The 20,218-nt window shown below is 49.5% G+C and overlaps 1 protein-coding gene across 7 annotated transcripts in view; it reads left to right on the top strand.

Moving 5' to 3' along the window:
* The first annotated feature begins 2,623 nt into the window (after positions 1 to 2,623).
* Positions 2,624 to 20,218, top strand: part of BCAS1 (brain enriched myelin associated protein 1) — a 98,959-nt gene continuing 81,364 nt past the window's right edge. Inside the window, exons 1-3 of one of the 7 annotated variants that reach the window (XM_055343029.1) lie at positions 2,624 to 2,744; positions 14,166 to 14,242; positions 16,589 to 16,667. In XM_055343029.1, coding sequence (XP_055199004.1) covers positions 14,171 to 14,242; positions 16,589 to 16,667 — 151 coding nt within the window. In that variant the 5' untranslated portion in view covers positions 2,624 to 2,744; positions 14,166 to 14,170. The remainder of the gene's footprint in view (positions 2,745 to 14,165; positions 14,243 to 16,588; positions 16,668 to 20,218) is intronic. The other 6 variants (XM_055343049.1, XM_055343059.1, XM_055343039.1 and 3 more) reach the window with 6 other exon arrangements.

The raw sequence follows: 20,218 nt of genomic DNA on the forward strand, positions 1-20,218 counted from the left end.
GTGCCTCTCATGAATAAATAAATAAAATCTTAAAAAAAAAAAAAAGCTGATGGTCCCTGAGGTGTATCTGTGAGCAGAGAAGACACGTTACAATGCACAGGCCCACCGTCCAAGCCGTCCCACTTGTGACAGCCCCCCCGGGCAGAGAATCCTAGAGGACCCACGACAGGTGGGTGACCAGCCAGCCTCAGAGTGAGGACGAGATCAGTGTGTCACATCCACAACTGGGTTTGCAGGGACAGTGACAGCCCTGAGAAGCCGTGCTTTCTATTCCAATCAGAAATCGTTTCAAATGTGCAAAGAGGGCAACACATTCTTGAAAAGGTGAACAGCAAAAGAACCCTAGCCTATCTTTTCTTCCTCGTGTCACCTCCCACCAACAGCCAACGTGCTGAAAAATGCTGCCACCGAAAGGGCAAGCCAGGGCTTCTTTCCCCTCTAAGCCTTCCTGTATTCCGCAGCAAACTGAAGGTGGAGCGTGCGGCAGGACATGCGAGCATCTACAAGTGAGGCAAACACCACCGTGTACGTGTGCGTGGCATGTACTTTGAGGAAGAACGAAATGCATATGCATGTCCGAGCTACAAAATACCAGTTGTGTGATTTCCGGGATTCTGCTCGTGAACGCGTTGCACTTAAAACGCACACTGCACAGAATCCCAAGGAGTCGTAAGATGCATGCTAGTGATTTAACATTTTAATTTTTCCTTAGAACGACTTTGAGTGGCATGGGAAACACGTAGGAAGCCGAGAGACACACACAGAGAGAGAGACTATGGGGAAAAAAAAGAAAATGCTTTCTATTTTAGCACCACCAACGGTACCTTGCCCGCTTATAGAACAAGGGGCTTTGCATTTTCCTCTTGTACCGGCTCCTGCAAATCACAGAGCCAGGCCTGCCGCCACCACTCCTGCGTTAACACGGATGACAGGGATGCTATGCCAGACACGCAGCTAAGTGTCCTGCCTGGGTGACGATGATGCTTAATGGCCCCAGTTGCTCACCTCCTTAAAGACTAAAATGCCATGCACATGGCAGTTATTGTCACAACTGTTAAGAGTGAGCCGGTCCCAACAAGAAGCACTAGTCAAGCACCTCCTTTGTGGCAGGAAAATGGGCAGGAGATGGGGGCGGGAGGGGGGGGTGGGGGGTACAAAGACAAGCACAAGATAAACACAAAGGTGCTCTCGGCCACTGGGGACGACAGAGACTGGGGGGCGGGGGAAGGGGATGCAAAGTGGCTGCTCACTGTCACACAGCCGGTCAGTCCGAGTTGCTATCTGAGCCCAGGCCTGGAACCCAACCTCCTGAGCCTTGGGCCCAGACCGCCTCTGTGACTCTGTGTGTGTGTGTGTGTGTGTGTGTGGTGCGTGTGACAGATGCTTGATAATTGGATTTATTACATTCCAGATTTAAAGATAGAGCTCTGAGCTAGAACTGGGTTTACAGCCCTCGCTGTGGGGCATGCGATTGTGAATTCACAAATACATAAATAGTATGTTTGTCCCTTAAATGTTGCTTTCTGAAAGGGGCTTTCTCTGGCTTTCCCTGTTTCTCTCTCTCAGCAGCCTTGGCTTTGTTTCATGATGAGGATCACACTCTGTAATTCTATGTTTATTTGTAGGACTCTGTGTTCAATTACAATGAGCCCGGGGGGTGAGGGGACAGGGCCTCCCTTCCTCGCCGTTCTAAACCCAGGCCTACATGTAGCCTGGTGCTCAGCAAGTATCCATGATGGGCGCTTGGGTGAGCACATTAATGAATAAAGCCACCATAATTAGTAGCCTGCATTTCTCCTGCGTGTTTTCTCAAGAACACCAAATAGCGTTTGCCGTGCTTCCCTTTTTGCATCGGCTGTTGGGAAGCTCAAAGCCACATCTGCGACGCCACCACCGCAAGCCTGTAAGCCAACATGCGTGTTTGTTTCTGAACCGGGTTCCTCTGATGTACCCACTCTTACTTCTCTGTCTTCTTTTGCTATTTTTAAGTTACTCTCCCATACCGGATTTCATGTGTCCTTGTGAGACACTTTTCATAAACATCCTTGCGGAAATTAAATAAATTAAGCAGGCTGTCTTGAATTTCCAGCCTTCAGAGAAGAAGAATGCCCTCTCCAACGCCGTGCTCTGTCTTCAGAGCAATAAGCCACCTCTGAGTTACCTGCTTTCCGCTGTCCAAAGCCCTATGGGAGTCATGTTTCTGTGACTGGGGCGGTGGGTGACGTGCTAGTTCCTTCCCATCAGGTGGTTAGGCGGTGGTGGAGGTGGTGTTCTAGAAAAAATGAAGGTGAAAGGCAGACAGGACGTGTTTTCCCTGCTCTGACCATGGCCCGTGGTTACTAGGGAAGGGAGGCGGCGACCCAGGTCAACGTGAGCAGGTGCAGTGGGTGAGGGGACAGGGACAGGATGCCTGGAGTGCCGGGGAGGCATTAGTGCGAGAGGAATCAGGTGTGAGAGGAGTCGGGTGCTGGGTTGTGATTGGAGAGGCGAGAACAGCCCCCGAATCCAGGAAGGGCACCTGCTTCCGTGGGACGATCCTCGGAGAGGGACGCCCCACCCTGCCTGTGTTTGCCTTGCTCTGTGTGTGCAGCCGGCAGGCTCCGGAGGAGGAAGCAGAGGGCGCGGAGCCCGCTCAGTGGACGGCCCGGCGCGGCGCAGCAGCAGCCAGAGACGAGGCACCCCGAGCAGGAGCAGCCCCAGGTGACACCAGGGCACTGCCGACACTCCCACCAGGGGCCCGACAGGTAACGGCTTCCCGATCAGGCTCGTTGTTTGTGGCACGTGGCGAAATATGGAAGGTGGGCATCAGAGAGGATGGACTGTGACCCCAGCTCTGCCACCGATTCGAGGTGTGGACTTGGGTACGAGTGGGCCTCAGTTTCACCGTCTGTGAAATGGATCCACAGACAGCCTTACCTAAGTGGGTTATAGAAGGAAACATGGCAACGTAGGCCGTGGCGGGTGGAAGCAACAGAAAGAGCTCCAATTGGCGTGGACCCGTTGAAAGCCATTGCAAGTGTGAGACGTGGGGTAAAACATCAGCAGATGCAGGGGCGCCCCGGTGGCTCAGTGGTTGAGCACCTGCCTTTGACCAGGGCGTGGCCCCGGGGTCAAGTCCCACGTCGGGCTCCCTGCATGGAGCCTGCTTCTCCCTCTGCCTGTCTCTGTCTCTCTGTCTCTCTCTGTGTCTCTCATGATTAAATTTTTTTTCAAAAAAATCAGCAGATGCAGGGGTATGCTATGTGGTGTAGGGACCACCGTCAGGACAAGAGTCCCCCATAGCAGAGCTGACTGTGAGTCAGTGCCAAAGGGCATGGTCCAAGGCAGTGGACGAGACAGGGAGCCAGACTCCTTGCTGAATCTGGCTCTTTCGTCTTGTTTGACATTCAAAACCATCCTTCGAGGTAGGTGCTGGATTCAAATCTGAGCTGCAGGACTCCAGAAGTTGGCATCGCCCTCTGAGACTCCTTCTGCCTCGAAGAGTCAAGGTGATTAGAGGGTGGGTGCCCTGGGGCAGGTTGCTTCACCTCTCTGGGCTTCATTTCCTCGTCTGCAAAATGAGCCCGATCGTAGCGTCCAGATCCAAGCATACTTTGTGAGGCTTGAGACTAATGCGTGGGACACCGTGCGCTTAATCAATACTAGCTCTTATTTCTACTGTCATCATCGTCTCTGTTTTTCGATTCTGGAGATGAGGCGGGGCAGGAACTCCTTCTGGGTCTCACAGAATGGAACTGAGAGCCCATCCGTTCAGGATTTGAGTGACATGAGCGAGGTACGCACAGGAGTGCAGAATTTAAGAGACACCGAGAAACCCAGTCGTCAAGATAAATTATACATATTTTCTTGAGGGGGGCAGGTGGGGTGACCGAGCGAGAGGGAGAGGGAATCTTCAGCAGACTCCACACCCAGCGTGTAGCCCGACATGGGACTCGATCTCACAACCCTGAGATCAGGACCTGAGCCGAAATCAATAGTTGGATGCTTAACCGACTGAGCCGCCCAAGATAAATTAGATTTTAGTCACTAAGTAAAAATTAGCAATATTGAAAAATGGAAAATTAATGCTGAAACATCCACAATGAACAAAATCACATGTTAAGTAAAGATAGGATCAGTACCAGCGTGATTGTGTTTTTTAAGATATTGTGTTAAAGGGCACCTGGGTGTCTCAGTGGTTGAGCATCTGCCTTTGGCTCAGGGCATGATCCCGGGGTCCCGGGATCGAGTCCCACATCGGGCTCCCTGCATGAAGCCTGCTTCTCCCTCTGCCTGTGTCTCTGCCTCTCTCTGTGTGTCTCTCATGAATAAATAAATAAAATCTTTTTTAAAAGTCTTTAAATAAAATGTTGTGTTAAAATATATCATTCATTCATCTTGAAGGCTTGAGCTTTCTGGCACCGCCCCCCCTTAAATTTTACATGAAGGGCAAGCGCCTGGCTTACCCAGCATCTGTGGGGACCTGCTGGGACACCACTGGCTTCAGGCCTGGGGTACATATGTCCTGCTTTGCCCCTAAACAAGCCAAGAGAGGGACACACTAAAGACATTTTCTATTTAAGGGGGATTGAGGGGAACAAGCCAGAGTCCCCAGTCGTGGAGGATTCTGTTTTGCCCCAGATTTCTTAAACTCAGGAATGGCTGGTTGTCTTTCTACCACGAAGGCATGTGCTTCTGCGGAGCGAGCGGCCGGTGGGAGCCCAGCCTGGCTGGTTTCCCAGGACAGCAGATGCTCGCAGACAGGGATGGGCCCGGCAGGCCCAGGGAGGGTCCAGGATCCGCTCCACACGGGCTCATGCGACCTGCTGGAGTGACACATTTGCTGATTGTCACACTGTTGGCAGCTTCTCTCACCTCTGCCCCACGCTGGGAATAGTTTAGGATGTGCCAGCCTGAGTCCCTGGAACCACATCCAACTCCATCTCTGCCTCCTTACAGCTCTCTGATCTAGGGGGACGAGAGTTCCTCTTCTTCATGCATTTAACCATCAACGCCAATTAAAGACAAGCAGGACAAGCAAGGCACCTGTCCTCATGGGGTTTGCATTCCGGAGGTCAGGGGACTGCATCACCGAGCCTCAGTTTCTTTATCTGTGCAATAGGAGAATAATGGGGCGCTGTCAGGAAAAATAGGGGCAATGCAACTATAGCTCCTAGCCCCAGGGCCAGGACTACGGTGAAGCAAACAAGGCGCCTGGGGGCAAAATCCAGGGGGGAGGGGACGCTCATTCCCAAATGCAGATTCTGGACCTGCCCAGACCTGAGAGGAATGCCTCCCCCTCGCATTTTGTACCTGGATGCCTCTCTGGCCTTACCCTAATCCTGACCCCGCCTGGCGCAGAGTCAGCCTTCAGATAGTGCCACCTGCTACCCTATTAGCATAAAGACATTTACTGTAACACTAAGAGCAGGATGGGAAGCTCTAAGCCTTCTAGACACGTGACCGTTGGTACAAATGTAACCGAGCGTTCCAGCAGCAAGACCTCAATGACCAAGCTTTCCTGAAATGCGAACGTGATTTTGGTAAAGGCACCTGTACTAGGGCGCAGGGCTTGGGGAGCACAGTGAAGGGCGGGTTTCAGTCCTCACATGCCCCCTTGTGCAGGAGGCAACCTGTGCCACTGCACACGGCAGCCCTCAGAGTATCTTACCACTCCCAGTACCACACTGGAGAACCCAGGCAGATGCAGGATCATGGGACCTGGTGGGGCCGGGTTGGTCTCTTTACTCATTTTGATCCTGCCTTTGGAATTGGGGGGCAGAGGGCTTGTCCTGCCGGGTGTACCAGATGGCTCTGTTGGCTTTGCCCTCAGCTGGGTGGTGAGGAGAAGCCACAGTTTGCCCACATTCCATCGCGTCGGTCAAAGGTGTTTCTGCTTACTTGGTGACTAATTCTGTCACCATTCCACGATTCGAGAACCTCCCCCTTCTGTTTGACAGTCATTTAGCTCCTTGCTGGCAAGGCAGCTTCAGAAGTGCTTTCTCCAGGGCAGCTTGCCTCTTGCCTGGTGTTTAATCCATTCCCTGGAGGAGAGCTTGTTGGTAACCTCTAACTGCAAGGAGGCCACATGAACACCAGTCCTTGGTGTAAAAGAGGAGGAGTTCGAGGACAGCTTCTGGTGACTAAGTCACCCACGGATCAGAACACCGAGCCAATGGGGTCATAACATTAATAAGAGAAATAAATAGCTTTGGGAAGGAAAAGGAACGTTTTCTCACCTGACTCGGGCCATGCCCTTGTGCTAAATCTTTGCACAAAGATGATTGCATTCCTCCCAAAGTGTGCATTGACTTTAGATCAGACCACACTCCTTGACAAGTTGTGATTTTAATTTCTTATTGCACAGATCTGCAATATTTTATATTCTAAGTTGTATTACATTATACATAAACATAAAAAAAAAAGCATAAGTTACCTGGCAGAGGACATAGTAAAAGGTAGGAAATAGAAAGTTGAGGGGCGCCTGGGTGGCTCGGTCGGTTACGTGGTGGACTCTTGGTTTCGGCGCAGTTCGGGATCTCAGGGTCGCAAGTTGGAGCCCCACGTTGGGCCCCATGCTCAGCGCCGTGTCTGCTTGAGACTCTTTCTCCCTCTTCCTCTGCCCCTCCCCTTGCTTGCTTGCTTTCTCTGTCTAAAATAAATACATAAAACCTTAAGAAAATGGAAAGTTGAGAGTTTGAACCAAGGTGCCAGGGGCTAAAGCCTGAGTTACGGACTCAGCAGCAGACAATCTGTATTAGTCAGCTCATGCTGCTACAACAAAAATGCCACAGACTGGGTGACTTAACAGATACTTATTTTCTCACAGTTCTGGAGCCTGGAAGTCCGTGATGAAGGTCTTGGCAGACTCTGATTCTGGTGGGACCTCCCTTCCTGGCTTTCCGGCTCTGCTGCCCTCTTGTGTGTCCTCAGGTGGTAAAGAATGAGCTCTCCCAATGACCCCTCCTCCAGAGACACTAATCCTATAAGACCAGGGCCCCACCCCATTAACCTCCTCTAACCTGGATTACTTCCTTAGAGATTTTTATCTCCAAATGCAGACTCAGTAGGAGTTAGGATTCTCTTCACTATGAGAGTTTGGAGGAGGAAGTAGTTCAGTAGTTCAGGTAAGGAACATAGGCTCCCTGCATGCAGGCTCTGCATCTGTAAAATGGGATAATATCAATACGTGACTCGTGGAGTTCTTGTGAGGATGTGATATGTCAAAATAAGAAAGCACTCAGAGCAATATCCAGCAATGAGTCAACTCTGTAGAAATACTAGGTATCAGGGACGCCTGGGTGGCCAGTGGTTGAGCGTCTGCCTTCGGCTCAGGTCATGATCCCGGGGCCCTGGGATAGCATCAGGCTTATTGCAGGGAGCCTGCTTCTCCCTCTGCCTCTCTCTGTGTGTCTCTTATGAATAAATAAATTTAAAAATCTTAAAAAAAAAAAGAAATACTAAGTATTATTATTATGAAGGTACAGCACATTTTATTTGGCCTTTATAACCAGGGCTAATCCTTAGTCCTTGACTGCTGTACACCAGCCACTGGGCTAAGCACCGTGTGGACTGCATTATTTTTATCAGCACATGAGAGCGTTGAGGATGAACCTGTCAGGATCTTTCCTCTACCCTCATCCTTACAGGCCAGGAGCTGAAGCAAATGCAGACGGCTGGTGGGAGCCAAGACGTGAACCCAGGACAGAGTTTACTCTGCGTCACAACCAGGGACTAGTTCCTGCAGCCAGCTCCTCAGAAATGTAGGTCACTAGGGAATGTTACACCATAAGCATGGGGAGGACACTAGGAGTCCGACCCCTAGAGCAGGGTCCCTCAACCTCTAGACTGGGGGCCGTCCTGTGGAGTGCAGGGTGTTCAGCAGCATCTCTGGTCTCCACTCACTGGGTGCCAGGAGCAGCGCCCCTGAGCTGTGACCATCAGGAATGTCTCCTGGAGGGCAATGCAGCCCCCTGCTCTAGAAACACTGCTCTCAAGTTATTGTAAGAAACAAAGAGAAGCATAGTTCTAAAGAGAACATATATTTGGGGGGGGAGAGATCATGAGTGGGACAGAAGGAGAGGGAGAGAGAGAATCTTAAGCAGACTCCACCACCCAGTGCACAGCAGGACACAGGACTTGATCTCACAAGCCCGAGATCATGGCCGGAGCCCAAATCAAGAGTTGGACACTTAATTCACTGAGCCACCCAGGCACCCCAAGAAAACATTTTGCTATAATAATGTAAGTCACCAATAAATACCGCAAGATCCAAAATAGTTAATGTATAGTCCTAGAGAATTAGGGCCAACCACCCCAGCCGTTGGGTGTGTACCGCTCTCTCTCCCACTTGTCGGGCGCTGGCTCCATGCCGGGCACACATCTCCCTCATCGAACCTTCCCCGCAGAACAGTGATGAGCAAGGGCTGCTGGGCAAGTGCCACAGCCTCTCTGTCCTCAGGTTCTCATCAGAAAATTGAGCGCTAACCCAGAGGGCTGTTGCAGGGACCAGGGGAAGTCGAGGCACGCAGATTAGGAGTGCGCGGCCCAGAGACAACCCTCCAAGCCTGTTCGTCGTTGTCATCATTAGGAGCACTGGGGTTTGCCACAAGAAAAATGCATTCCGAGGGCCCAGTGCCTTGCCCAGAGCCTGGAGTGGGGCCTTTTTCTCAGGGGCAGGTGGGGGCGCCCAGACAAGCAGGAGAGAGAGATTGCTCCCAACTCCGGCAGCCCTCTCCCTCTTCCCGTGGGGCCTGTGCCGCCTGGGAGGGTGAGCCTGGCTGGAGCACCCACTCCCAGGGAAGGACAGCCGGAGACCCAGGTTCCCCTGCGTTCGCAGGCTGGGAGAACAGAGGACCCACAAAGAGTGCCCTGGCAGGGTTGGGGAGGTCGTCAGATGCCTGGGCTGAGGATGCTTTGTGGGGCCTGAAGGCGGAGGCCCTTCCTCCATCTGAGAATCTCGTGTTCTGTGTGTCGGGGTAGGCGGCATCTGGGGGAGGTCCCTGGCCCTGGGTGGGGAGCTCGTGCACCCCTAAAATATCCACAACAGCCACCCTGGCTGCCACAGAAATCGCTGGAGATCTTGCAAGTGTACGGGTGCCCTGGACCCCACCCTGGAGAATCTGAGGGATCCAGTCCAGCGGGGGCCCAGGCACAGGGATTTTAAATCCTCCCCCCCCCCCCCCGTCCCCGCCCCCCCCGCCACCCGTTTCTCCTGCATCCACTGACTGCGGCCTCCAAGACACGGCCGGAAGTGGAGAAGTCAAAGGACTTTCTATCTGAACCACCCCCCCGCAGAGGCTTGACCCTGTGTTCTCAAAATGCTAAGGTCTCAAACATGAGTCTAATTTCAAAAACAAGACGCCCCGCCATATGGCGTGGCTGGTGTTTAATGTCAGGATAGGTCATTAAAAATAAAACAACTAACACCATTGGTTCGCGAAAGAAAGGGCATCACCTTCAAACTTTGTTGTTGCTTTTCAAAATAAAAACTGGCTCTTTCAGATGAATACTGCTTCCTTGATGAAAATCTGATACAATTAATTTTTCTCATTTGTTGGACACCAGAAAAAACTCCATCACAGGCAAGAAGTATTGTCTGAACCATCTTGAGACTCAGTTTTGCCATCCGTCAACTGGGGGTGAAGAGGCCCTGCTGCCCAGGGTCCCTGAGCTGGGTCCTAAGGGACATCAGCTCGTCCCCGTGTGCCCGGGGCTTTCCTGGTTTTAGCATGAAAAGTCCTGCACCCTGAGCACCTTCTTTCCCAGGACAGCTGGGACAGATGCTCACCATCCCGGGGTCTTCCACATACGCCTGACCATGAGACTCCCCTGTGCATTTACTAAAAACACAGATCCAGGGCTCCACCCCGGCTTTTCGGTGGGAATGTTGGGAATCAGGAATGTTGCCAAGTTCCTCAGCTGCTTCCCACTCTCAGGGAGCTTTGGGGGAAGCTGCTTGAAAATCTGCATGGGAATAAGGATGACAACCCTAATCATGGCTACCACTTGCTTTTTTGCTTTGTTTTGGTTTAAAGATTTTATTTATTTCTTCATGAGAGACACAGAGAGAGAGGCAGAGACACAGGCAGAGGGAGATGCCGGGCTCGATCCCAGGACCGCAGGATCATGACCTGAGCTGAAGGCAGACACTCCACCATTGAGCCACCCAGGTGCCCCATGGCTATCACCTGTACGGTGCCCACCATGTGCCTGGCCTTCTTCCCGGCACCTTGCACATAGTAACTCATTTAATTCTTGCAATGACCTTTTAAAGAAAGGGGGGGGTGCTATTGTCATCTCCATTTTACAGAAGAGGAAACTGAGGCCCCTTGTCACTCACATCCTTGTCCTAATCGCCACGTGGCTCTCCACCCAGAGTGTTCAGCACTGGGCGACACATGGTTAGCTCTCCCTCCCCAGCAGATGTGATTATCAGGATTATTTTCTTAGCTGTACCATCACGTGGGCATGGGAGGACTTGCCATGCTCGTGCCCACTTCTAACAGAAGATGTCATTGCTAAATGTGAAATTGCTCCCCTGGATTTCCCCAAACATTCTGACCTCGCCCTGTAGGCCCAACATATTCATTTCTGCTGATACTGACAATGGCCAATAGGTGGCAGGAACCTTTTGTTCTTGTCTCGCGTAAATCCTGCTCTTCACAAAATCTGAAGGAAGAGCAGGACCCATTTCACAACACCTATGTTATACCTGCTGGCGGGAAGCAATCCTAACCGAATCCAGGTTGTCCCTGTGAGCATCGGGCAAATGCAGGGACCTTCTTTCCATCCACTTGGCTCTGAGTTCGCGAAGAGGCTACGTCAAATGTGCAATATTCAGAAAAACAGAGCCCTGGCCTCACACTTCTTGCAGCCCAAAGATTTTTCATGACCTCAAACATTTTTTTTAGGTAGCCCCCAAATTTCACTGAATCTGAACTGAATAAGGAGAGCTTGAAAAGTTTGCAAACCCCTCGGTGACTCCTTTTTCATTTTGTAAACAGCTGGATTCAGGTGGTGACGTAATCTCCCATGGGTCTTATCCTGGTACGTGGCCTTGGTCAAGGCATTTAACCTACTAACCTCAGTTTCCTCGTCTGTAACACTGGAAGAATGATACTCCTGCCTTGCTGATTTGCTGCAAGGAGTCAATGAGTTTACTATAAGTAAAACCCTTTGGACAGTTTGTCAACTCACGGTACACCCTCAGCAATTATGTTGTTGTTGTCACGATGTTGTCCATCACTGTGGTTGGTAGAGTTGTCATCATTATTTTTACCTAGAGTATTTGGTAAAAGTCCTGGTCAATTGGGGATCCCTGGGTGGCTCAGGGGTTTGGCGCCTGCCTTTGGCTCAGGGCGTGATCCTGGAGTCCCAGGATCGAGTCCCATGTCGGGCTCCCGGCATGGAGCCTGCTTCTCCCTCCTCCTGTGTCTCTGCCTCTCTCTATATATATATGTCTATCATAAATAAATAAATCTTTAAAAAGAATCCTGCTCAGTCTTACTATGGCAACATTCTGTGTTGCCTTGATCCCCTTATTGGCAAACTAGGTGTATATTACTCAGGGTGATCTCTCGATAAACTTTCTGGAAAGGGCCAGTTAGTGAATATCTTAGACTTTTTAGACCATATAGTCTCTGTGGAAACTATGTGGCTCTGCCTTGGTAGCGTGTAAGCAGCCCCATGCAGATAAGACATGAATGAATGGGCCTGGCTATCTTCCATTTTATTCTACTTACAGGTTACATTTGGATTTCGTGTAATTTTCCTGTGTCACAATCTACGATTTCTCTTCTGATTCTTTCCCCCAACTCTTCATACACGTAAAGCCCGTGCCTAGCTCGCTGACCACACTAATAGAGGCGACAGGCTGGATTTGTCCTACAGCTGCTGTTTGCACACCCCCGGGCCGTTGATGATTCCATGTTATATTTATAATGCCCCGTTTATAGATGGAAGTGATGGTCTATAAATCCATGTCATGGATTTTATAAATAAGAACAACGGCAAAGTAACTAGTGTCTGGTATGTTTTAGGAAGTGCCCGGCTTTATTACCCGGTACGATTAGAAACCATATAAAATCCCCAGATTCTGTTATCTATCAAATTCCCCCCAACGGAGCCAGGTGGTGAGATCTATGACTCTTTTTTGGCCTCTGAAATTTCTGATGACCCAGGGCATGAAACCTCATACTGTGGGCCAGAAGCCCATGGGAATCCTTGGAGGAGCATTGGCTGCTTTCAACCAGAAATCGAACGTCCTAGGTTTTATTCTGAAAGCTTCCAAAGCTGATGAGCCTGTGGCTCATCAAACATACATTATGTGTGTGTGTAAAAAAGAAATGTTTAGGTCTCAAGGTGGCAGGTGTCTGGAGCATCTGAGAGAGCCCCGCTTCTGGGACCAGGCGTCCTCTGAGTCAGCCCCTGACTCTGCCATTTTCTTTTCTTTTTCTTTTTTTTTTTTTTTTAACTGCCATTTTCTGGCTGTCTCTCCTTGGGTACATTTTGGGGACTTCATTCTTTCCTTTCAAAGGGGAGGTGATAATATGCAGAACATTCCAGTAGTTAGGAGCCTGGGCAGCCTGTGTTTGAATCTTGCCTCTGCCATCATTAACTGGGTGACCTTTGGAAAGTAATTCAACCTCCGCTTCCTCCTATCCAGAACGAGATGGTGAGAACACCCATTCCATGGGGGTGCTGCAGGGTTCAGCTGAACAATACAGGGAGTGTGCTTGGGAAACACTGCTGGGAACTGCGAACGTGCTAGATAATGGTTGACTTTCATCATTATCAATAAAACAAGGCTCTTAAGAGGCTTAGTAATGCCGTGGGCACCTGCCTAGCTCAGGGCCTGCTGGGTGAGGGCTAGTTTTGAATGATTATTTCCTCCCTCCACCCCACAACTAATAATCAGCACCTGATAAATGCAAACAGCACAGTGAGAACAGAAGACACAAAGATAAAGATAGTTCCTGGCCTCATGATGCTTACAATGTACTGGGGAAGGGACACAGAAGCTAAACGTTGTGTTTTGCCTTCCCGATCTGCATCAATTGTTACTTCGTCCCAGAACCACCCTACCTAGCATGGCTGCCTCCTGCCCCCACTACCGTGGCCCCTGTTACATTACCAATTTACTTTTATTCATTGCATTGAACCCTATGTGTTTGGGCTTAATGAGCATTTAGATATTCCTAATATGGAGCCAGACATTGTTCCTACTGTTTTATAAGCCTTACTCATTGAGTCCCCGTAGCAGGCCTGGGAGGCACAGAGAGCCTAGTTAACTCATGCAAGGACACACAGCAAGGAGAAGCAGAGAGAGGGGTCAAGGTCAGGTTGTCTTGCTCCAAGCTCTGTGTTCCTAACCACTGCACCATGCTGCCTTGAACTATCAGAAATGGCCTGACTTATGGGTTTATTGTCCTTTTATTGTCTACCCACCAGACTTTCAGTCTGTGAAGTCCTGTTGAACTCACAGCCGCAACGCTCATGCCTGGCACAGCATGAGGTACAGAGTTGGTACTCAGTACCTATTTGTTGAATCAACAAATGAATGAAAACACAGCCAAATAAATGTATAATTACAAGTAGCACTAAGTGCCATGAAAAATAAAAACTAACCAACCAACCAACCAACCAAAAAAACAAAAAAGAGAAAAAGAAAAGAAAAGAAAAAAGAAAGGAAGGAAGGAAGGAAGGAAGGAAGGAAGGAAGGAAGGAAGGAAGGAAGGAAGGAAGGAAGGAAGGAAGGAAGGAAGGAGGAAAAAAAGCCATTGCTATGAAGGATTTTAACAAGGGATCTAATTTGGTTTGATGATCACAGAATACTAAAAATTATAAATATTATATTGATTATCCTCATTCTAAAGTCTCCTTGTTACAATAGCTGGGCAAGAGGGAAGGAAATGTTATCTATACTGAATATACCTTTCATGATGATAAATATTTCCTCCTAGCAGTTGAAAACTGGGGCTGTATTTGACTTAAATTCTGCTAAATATATGAGTCCCAAATCTTTTTTCATCCCCCAAATATATATTAGCAATTGACCTAACTTGGGCTTGTGGCAATTGCACCCACAGTAACTAGTCAGCTCTCTACACTTGACTTCATAAGCGGGAATAAGACTTCTGTTTGTCTTGGGGTTTAATTTCTCTCTCTCTTTTTCTCTATTACAGGAACAATGGGTAACGAAATGAGTGACCCAAAAAGAGTTGAAGACCAAGAGAATGAATCAGAGACAGACGCTAACAAGGTAGTATAGTTATGGCCACTGGGTCATTAGCTACTAGTAGCTAGATTTGGCGATGACAGCAGGATCAATGGCCTGTTCGGTGCTAATCACACATTCATTACTGATGATGCACTGCTGTTCCCGTGGACTGTTCAGTTGCATTCAAACCTCCAGAATCCATCCAGGAGCTCATTAAAGATGCAAACACTAAGCCCCCCCACCTCCCAAGACTTACTGAACCCAAAATTACAAGGCTGGGAGCCTGTGCAACCTATGTCTTTAAGGAACTCCAAGGTGCATCATATGGGGCCAGTTTGGTACCTGCTGTCAGGTGCTTCTCCGCTGTGGGTGATTTTTGCCAGCCTCCACGCAACGGACACTTGGCTAGAGACATTTTTTATCGGTCACAGCTCAGGGCTACCTATCTAGCCAGTGGAGTCCAGAGATACTACTAACCAGTGCACAGGACAGCCCCCCACAACAGAGGATGGTCTGGCCCCCAATGCCACTAGTGCTGAGGATGGGAAACCCAATTTAGGTCAGTAGCTTGCAGCGTTGGCTACTTTGGGATCATCTGGGGGATTAAAATATTGTTGCCAGAGTAGCACCCTAGATTGATTAAATCAGAATCTGTGTGTGGGAGTGAGGGCAGTCATCTGCATTTTCAGTGTAGCCAAGGTGGGGAACTATGAGTTCAGGAACCCTTATTTTAGGAGACTGCTCTGGAGGGCAGAGGCCGAGGACACCCAAAAGCTGCTCTTTAGATATTCTATGACCAAGTGGCGGAAAGCCTACATTTCTACCATCCAATGCTTCTGAAATCGACCCCATTTAAGACTGGGAAGCCCAGTTAAATATGGAAACCTCTGTAGGAGGCAGATGATACCTACGGACCAATATGGATCATATCATTGGAGAATTCCAGCTCAGAATAGAAGGCTGGAGGTGAAGCAATGGGCTCTGGCGCCTGCATAGTGGGTGCCAAGCCCAACGGCTGAGCCCACCATCGGGCAGCTTTGCAAACTCCCACGGCCTGGCCCCACCTGACAGCAACCGAAACACAGCCTCCAGCTGGGGGCTCAGGCATCAGAGGTCCCTCAAGCTCCCAAGCGCCTTCTCCTAGGCTGGGAAACTTTGGCCTCCAGGGGCTCGGGCGGTGACATAAGTAAAGGAAGCAGGCTGGGTGGGGCCCTCGGGGGACGAGAGACCAAGGGTCCATTTGCAGATGGCTGGCTCTGGCCAACAGGTACCAACCATCCAGATGTTCCCAGTCTTGTTTCTCATTAGCAGCTGGAGAACAGTGTTCATGAAATCTCCTGCTTTTCAAATATTGGCAACCGATTCCCAAAGAGACCTGAAAACAAAAACTCTCTGAGCCAAATAAATCCGATTGGCACGCCCAGGATGGCCCCCAAGGGATGGCAGGGGTGAGCTCGGGACCAAATGGTCACATAGGTTCGACGTTTCCTTGTGGTAATTGCTTGGGAGGGTTAATGACAGATTCAAGAATGCAGGCTGATTTTTAAACAATTATCAAAACGTAAAGAAAGGAAAAGTTTTCTGTGCTCCCCCCACCCCCACCCCAGGAGTCCCACCTGCAGGAGCTGCCATTCAGACTTGAGTTTTCTCTCGGTGTCCCTATTAACATATATTACACCACTGATAGGATTAGCAAAATACGATACCCTGCGCAGCGTACTTAGCACATAATCAATATTCAGTTAGTATCAACTATCGGTGATATAATGTAGATGGTCTTATTACTAAAATAGCATTAGGTGACATATGTTCTGGTAACATTTTTTCTTTCTGTGTGAGTATATGCATCCGGACGCACACACACACACAAGAAAGCTTTTTAAATTTCTGCAGCAAATGACAATTATAGAAGCAATCAGGGCAGGGGCCTAAAATCAGAAAAAGGTCCCAACAGTGAGGATGGAGGGAGAGGGTGTGGAGCAGAAGGAAAGCAACAGTGAACTTCCTGTGTTTGCCAAGTTTGTTGACCAAAGGCCGGGCTGGGGGCAGCGCCGGGTGTGCGGGGACCAGACGGTGGCGGGAGTGGCAGGCGGGGGACCTCACGGGGCTGGGGATCAGCGTGTCGGATTCTCGTTCCCCACGGATTCGAGTGTCCCTGTTAGCCTGGGCGTCTCCCTCTGTGTGATGGGGTCCATCCTGCCTGAACTTGTGGGGCCCCCTGAGATGAATGCGTTAGTTTCTCTGGGGCACGATGGGAAGCTGGGTAGTTTCTAGAAACACAGCCTTTAAGTTTAATTTGGTGATGATGCACCTGCAGCCTCGAGGTCCTTCCTTGAGTTCTGAGTTTCCTGAAACCCTTGGCCACTGATGCCCCCTGATCTGTTCCAGGTGGCATCTGAGAGCAAGTGTGGTCAAAACGGGACGCCGGTGATCCTATCGACCCACGACGTTACATTCTATGATGAAGGTCAGTGCCCCGCTGGGAGGTGGGCTGCTCCTGGGGCTGGGGCTGGGGAAGGGTCTGCAGATCCTGCTTACAGGGAAAAGAAAAAATGCAAGGCTTGAAACCACAGGCTCACTTTGGAACCATTAGTATGAGTGTCCTGGGGCTACCGGGCCAGTGTCACAAACCGGTGGCCTAAACAACAGAAATGTGTTGTCTCACAGTGCTGGAGGCTACAAGTCTTTTTCTTTTGATTTTATTCCATTTTATTAAAAAATAAAACCACAGGAAAAAAATGAATGTACAGGCGACGGGATAGTGGGGAAATGGTGAGGGAGGAGGGGGGAACACGGTGCTGGTGATGGGCAGTCCCGTGCCCCCTGTGATGGCGAGGCGGTTCTCATCACATGGACACTCCTTCGTTCCACGGCGTTAGCACGTGGGCAGGGTTGGCGCCTTCTGAGCACCTCAAGGGGGAGTCTGTTCTCTGCCCCTCCTCCGAGCCGCAGGTGCTCCCCGTGGCTTCCAGATGGTGTCCTCTCTACGCACATCTGTCCATGGGTCCACATTTCCCCTTTTATAAGGACGCAGTCACATTGGATTGGTGTCCACCCTAACTGACCTCATCCTCGCTCGGTCATTTGCAAAGACCCTGTTCCTACACGAGGTCATAGGCACCTGGGGGATCCAGTTCAACACTGGGCGCCACCCATTCCTTCTGGAAGCGGCCGAGGATCTGCAGCAGTGAAGACGGAGGCAAAAGAGTGAAAACACTAAGAGGCTGGCATCTGGAGTCAGATAACCCGAGGCTACAGTCCCCGCCCTGCAAGGACTGGCTCTGTGACCTGGACAAGCCATTTCACTTTCTAAACCTGTGCTTTCTCGACTCTCCCGTGTGGGGATAAGAACCCCTACATCACACAGTTCCCAAGAGGGTTAAAGGAGCCCGTCCGTGAAGCATGTCCATATTATTAGGCATTTAGGAACTTTGCAGAAACTGGGAAAGTAGACAAGGCAACAGGATTTTCCCTAACACAAGGCCAGTTTTTAAATGGGACCATATATTTATGTATTTTATTTTGTCCTGCAGCTTAAGACTATAAATTCAGTGCGTGAAAGTGGCCAGATTCTACTATGCAGAGAATATATATATATACGACGGTATAAGAAAGAACAAGTGGTTAAGGGTGAGAAGGCTTAGTGGAGTTCTTACTGGAATCAAACTGCTGGCTTTGCCCCCTACCAGCTGCGTGACCTCAAGCAGATTACTTAACCTCTCTGAACCTCAGGCTCCTCGCCTGTAAAGTGGGATAACAATAGCGCCGACAACATAAGCATCCGATGCACTAAAGCACCGACATCAACGCCTGCCACCTAGCAAGTGCTCTGTGGATTAGCTGTCCTTATTACCGTGTGGCTCTGGTTGCTGTCATTGCATGTAACCTTCTGGGCTTCAGTCTCTTTTTCTGAGCCGTGAGGGAATGAGTCCTCTTATTGGTGCTAGAAGTTTTAGAATTTCCTCGTGTAAGGGGAAAACTCCTTTCTTTCTAGTCTGCTACTCACCCCACATCTGACACCAAACGTGAGGGGTTTCCATGCCAAGCAATTCTGTGACACCAGCTCGGTGTCCTCCATGTCAGTGCTGTTCTGACTCTGTCTCCCTAACATGAACATCAGCCCCCACAGGCTAAAGCCTCAGCCCCACAAGACTGCCTCTCACTTTCATTTGACAGTTGAAGGTGGTGAGTGGTCAGGTTACCCGCCGCTCCTGGCCTACCTGGCTACAGATCAGAGATGCCCGTGAGCCCCTCCCAGGTTCAGTTGTCTGCTAGAATGGCTCGCGGAACTCAGGAGAAGAGTGGACCGAGTAGATGGCCGACCCATCGTAAGAGTGTACAACTCAGTAACAGCCAGATGGAAGGGAGGCATAGGGCATAGGGCAAGGTAGGAGGGCGCCTGGGGGTGGTGGGGCTTCCCTGCCCTGTCTGGGCACACCACCCTCCTCGCACCCCCGCGCATCCACCATCCAGCTCTCTGAACCCCATCCTTTAGGGACTTTTGTGCATGCTTTATTACGCGGGCATGATTGATTAAGTCGTTGGCCATTGGCGATAGAACTCAATATCCAGCCCCAGAGATGGGGGATGGGGCTGAAAGTTCCAACCCTCTAATCACACGGCTGGTTCCCCTGGCAACCAGGGCCCCATCCTTAGGGGCTTTCCAAAGTCACCTCATTAACATAAACTCGGAGGTAGTTAAAAGGGGCTGGCTTGTTATGAATAACAAAAGACGTCTTCATGGCTCTTATCATTTCTGTGATAAGCTTTAGGAGTCCTGTGCCAGGAATGGGGGATGAAGACCAAATACTAGTTCTTACCCTAGAACACTACATCATTCCTGAGGAGTTTATTAAAAGCTTAGATGGCAGGTGCCCTCCCATAGCCTCTATCTACGATAAACTAAGGTTGGGATTTTCCTAGAGGACTCTGACGCACTGCCAGGATTGGCAACCCCTGGCCGAGAAAAGGTCCCAAGTTTCTTCCTCCCTTTAAGCCCTAGAGATCAAACTTAACACTTTGACGTACACGACACGGATTGTAAATACAGCAGCAGCCTTTGATGAGAATGGGGTGAAAGCAGGCCCTTGAGACGCACAGGCTTTGAAATGAGACTCACACCGTTGATCTAATTTACAAACTGTAGATGTCTGTCCTCAAGAAGTTGAGAGGCACTGAGGATGTAATGTGTCCTACAGAAATCACTCTCTCTGTCAGAATCATATTATCATTCCCCTATTTGTAGCACTGGGCGCAAGAGCGAGGAGTGTGTAGGAAGAACAGAAGAATATAGTGTTGGGGACTGAGAAAGCCTCCCTCCTCTTTTACTCCCTCCCTCAATCCCTGTCTCTTTCCTTTTCTACTTCTTTCCCTCCCTTTCCCTTTTTTCATTCCTTCCTATACATATACACACATATATATACACACATATATATTTCTTCCTATACTATACATATATATGCATATATATGTATGTGTGTATATATATATATATATATATATATATATATATATATATATATATATATTTCTTCTTAAAAGGAGGAAAACAGGTAACGGAAACCCACAAGGATGGTCTGGAATAGCATATTGCTATTCGTGTGAATACCGACACCAGCCAAGGGAAACAGAGAATCGCATTTTGGTGAGTCATGGGTTGGTTGCATTTAGCTCTGGTTCCCTGCAGCCTCGCTTTCAAAGTCCCGGGCACCCGCTGGAGAATCTGTAAAGAGTTGTGATTAATCCCCTGAGGTCAGAATTCTGCTGCCATTCATGGACAACTTGAGCCCTGAGCAACTCGCTTTGCAGTGATTATCCCATTTAATGAGGAAGGCAGCCTATTATCACCCTCTTGCTGTTTTCCCCAGGTTATTAACTAAGTTATAATTTTCAATGCAGTTTTTAAGGGGGTATAAAAGTAGGATTCTGGGGGTCTTTTTTTTTTTCATCCATTTGACAGAATTCTCTGACCCTGCCGTTTGATGCACATTTGTATTCATCTCTGGCGATGTATACACA

The sequence above is a fragment of the Nyctereutes procyonoides genome, unplaced genomic scaffold, assembly GCF_905146905.1.
Source record: "Nyctereutes procyonoides isolate TBG_1078 unplaced genomic scaffold, NYPRO_anot_genome, whole genome shotgun sequence".
Classification (NCBI taxonomy): domain Eukaryota; kingdom Metazoa; phylum Chordata; class Mammalia; order Carnivora; family Canidae; genus Nyctereutes; species Nyctereutes procyonoides.